The sequence below is a fragment of the Mesitornis unicolor genome, unplaced genomic scaffold (assembly GCF_000695765.1).
Source record: "Mesitornis unicolor isolate BGI_N332 unplaced genomic scaffold, ASM69576v1 Scaffold52833, whole genome shotgun sequence".
Classification (NCBI taxonomy): domain Eukaryota; kingdom Metazoa; phylum Chordata; class Aves; order Mesitornithiformes; family Mesitornithidae; genus Mesitornis; species Mesitornis unicolor.
In genome coordinates this window covers 1-2,262 of record NW_010176396.1, presented here as the reverse complement: position 1 = coordinate 2,262, position 2,262 = coordinate 1, and the positions used below count along the sequence as shown (strand labels likewise).

The 2,262-nt window shown below is 43.1% G+C and overlaps 1 protein-coding gene across 1 annotated transcript; it reads right to left on the bottom strand.

Moving 5' to 3' along the window:
* Positions 1 to 1,201: 1,201 nt before the first annotated feature.
* On the bottom strand, positions 1,202 to 2,115 carry HSBP1 (heat shock factor binding protein 1; the record flags this gene model as incomplete). The annotated part of the gene is made up of 3 exons (XM_010181716.1): positions 1,202 to 1,320; positions 1,522 to 1,588; positions 2,006 to 2,115. Coding segments are annotated over 3 exons (296 nt in total), but the record flags the coding sequence as incomplete, so codon positions are not given.
* Positions 2,116 to 2,262: the final 147 nt, after the last annotated feature.

Sequence of the window (2,262 nt, the reverse complement as noted above, 5' to 3'; positions counted from 1 at the left end):
ATTAAGAGAATCATGCCCACCAGAAATTTTCATTTTGGGGGTTCAGGCTAAGGGAACTGGCACTGGGGGCAATGAAACCCATAATTTGCATTTCTGTCATAGTATAACAAGAAATAGGTACCTTAACAAACCCGATGTATACCTCTTTCAAACACATGCACCTATTACATAGGCTACATGGTATTCTAGACATGACCTCAGAATTTCAAGCCTAAGACATGTCTGTCTTAGCCACTTAAAAGTTAATCTAACACGATACATCTAGTACTTAACCAGTTGCTTTCCATGGATTACAAAAATCAAGCTCTAGTGAAATCTTAGCGCTCACATACTATAAATAAGCTCCACACACCCACCTTGTTTTATGCTATAACAGGTTGTCACTCTCGCATTGCCCCCATCTTCTGAAATGCCTTTAGCAATTTTAAGTGCTGTGTGTGGCACTACCTGATCACCTGATTTAGATGTTTTTGTACTAGATCTTGAACTGCTGCATACCGAGTAGATGAAACATCTACCTCTCCAATGTCTCTGTGTAATATAGTGGCAGGTTGTCAATTACAAAATTACACAAGAAGAATATATAATATCACATTTGCCTTTCAATATGAAATTTCTTTTTCCAAGGCGCATTGCCCTAGAACACCTTGCCTCATGTCCGAGTGTTGCCTTATGTTGGCTGAGCCAGGACCTGTTACTTTGCAGTGGTGTGTGAGTCATGCACTCTCAGCAGGCTTCTAACTTACACAGGAGGAATATGCAGCTGGTAAACAGTAACTCACATATCAGCCCCTGTGAACAGCAGCAAGTCTGCAGTCTCTAGGAGCTTAGTGGGAGCTGAAGTCTACAGCATGTAGTGGAAGATGCAAGAGTAGCACCAGGCTCATGCTAGCTTTCCAGCTACAGAAGCCAGAGCAGATGTTGGTAACGTGTATGAGACTATGGTCCTTTTCAGAAAGCTCAAATATGATGACAGCAACTAAAAGAACAGGTGATTTTGTTACTGATATTTTTTCCCATCCCTTCTTCCCATGCCGCAATGCCACTCACTACTGCAGATCTTACCAAGATTAGCAGGGCAAATGTGTACCAGAGGACAAGCACAGCAATTGCATCTCAAAAAAAATTCCATCTACTTTAAAGTCACTAATTTCAAGTGACTTGAAGATTTGTTTCAAGGTTAGCAAGCAATCATCTCACTTTAACTCTTGTTAGTAGCAGCAGTCTTGTTCTCGCCTTCTAATTCTTCCACTCCTGCTTGCGTCATAAGGTCCGCTATGTTCTTCTCCAGGTCATCTATGCGACAGCTCATGTCATCAAGTTCACTGAAGTTAAGGACTATGATTCTAATGTAGTAGTGGTTGGGTTGTTTTTTGGGATTTTTTTTTGTTATTGTTTTATTACGGCTTTGTTCAAACACTTACAGTCACTTTAAAAGTATCTTCCAAATCTCACTGGTAAATACACACAAAAGTATCTGTGTGTCTGTAGCATATAGTACCTAACTTTGAAAAAGGATATTTCTTCCAATTATTTGGTCAGACATGGTTTGAAATTTGTCCTGCATTTGCTGAAGCAATGTCTGCACCTAATAGAAAGGAAAAAAAAAGTCTGTTTTGTTTTCATTAAAGCCGTTATCACAGTATTTAATATCATGTAATTAGAGAAGTACAATATTTTCTTTCACAGCTGAGCTCAACTGTGCACAAACTCTGCAGTATAATTCCAGATTTAAGTAACATTCTTACAGATATATATGTGTGCTTACAGGAGAACTGAAGCTCACAGTAAATAATTTTAAGATCTAGAAAACACCTGCATTCTACAACCTGGACTAAACCCATACCAGTTGCTTCCAGCACTCTATGTTAATCACGCTATGACACTTTTTTCGGTATCAGAGTAACAACCTTCCTCCTCACACTCCCAATCCTTGCTCTTATCCACATCTCTCCCAGACGCAGACACCTCCTCAGCAGCCTGGCAGGCGGCAGTGGCAGCGCACTTCATGTACGCGGGTGGCTTTAGTGCTGCGATGGGAAACGCGAGTGTAACCGCACTCGGACCCGGGCCGTCCCCTGGGGACTCGGCAGTGGCAGGGGTTTCTTATCAGACCTAGGGAAAAAGGCCCGGAAAACGCCACAAGCGCAGCAACAACAGCGGGCAGGCCCACGTCTCCCAAGCTCGGCCGCACCAGACCCCGGGAGGTAACGCCAGGGCCCGCCGCCGGAGGCTCCTACTCCTCCCGTGGGGGCCTCTCCT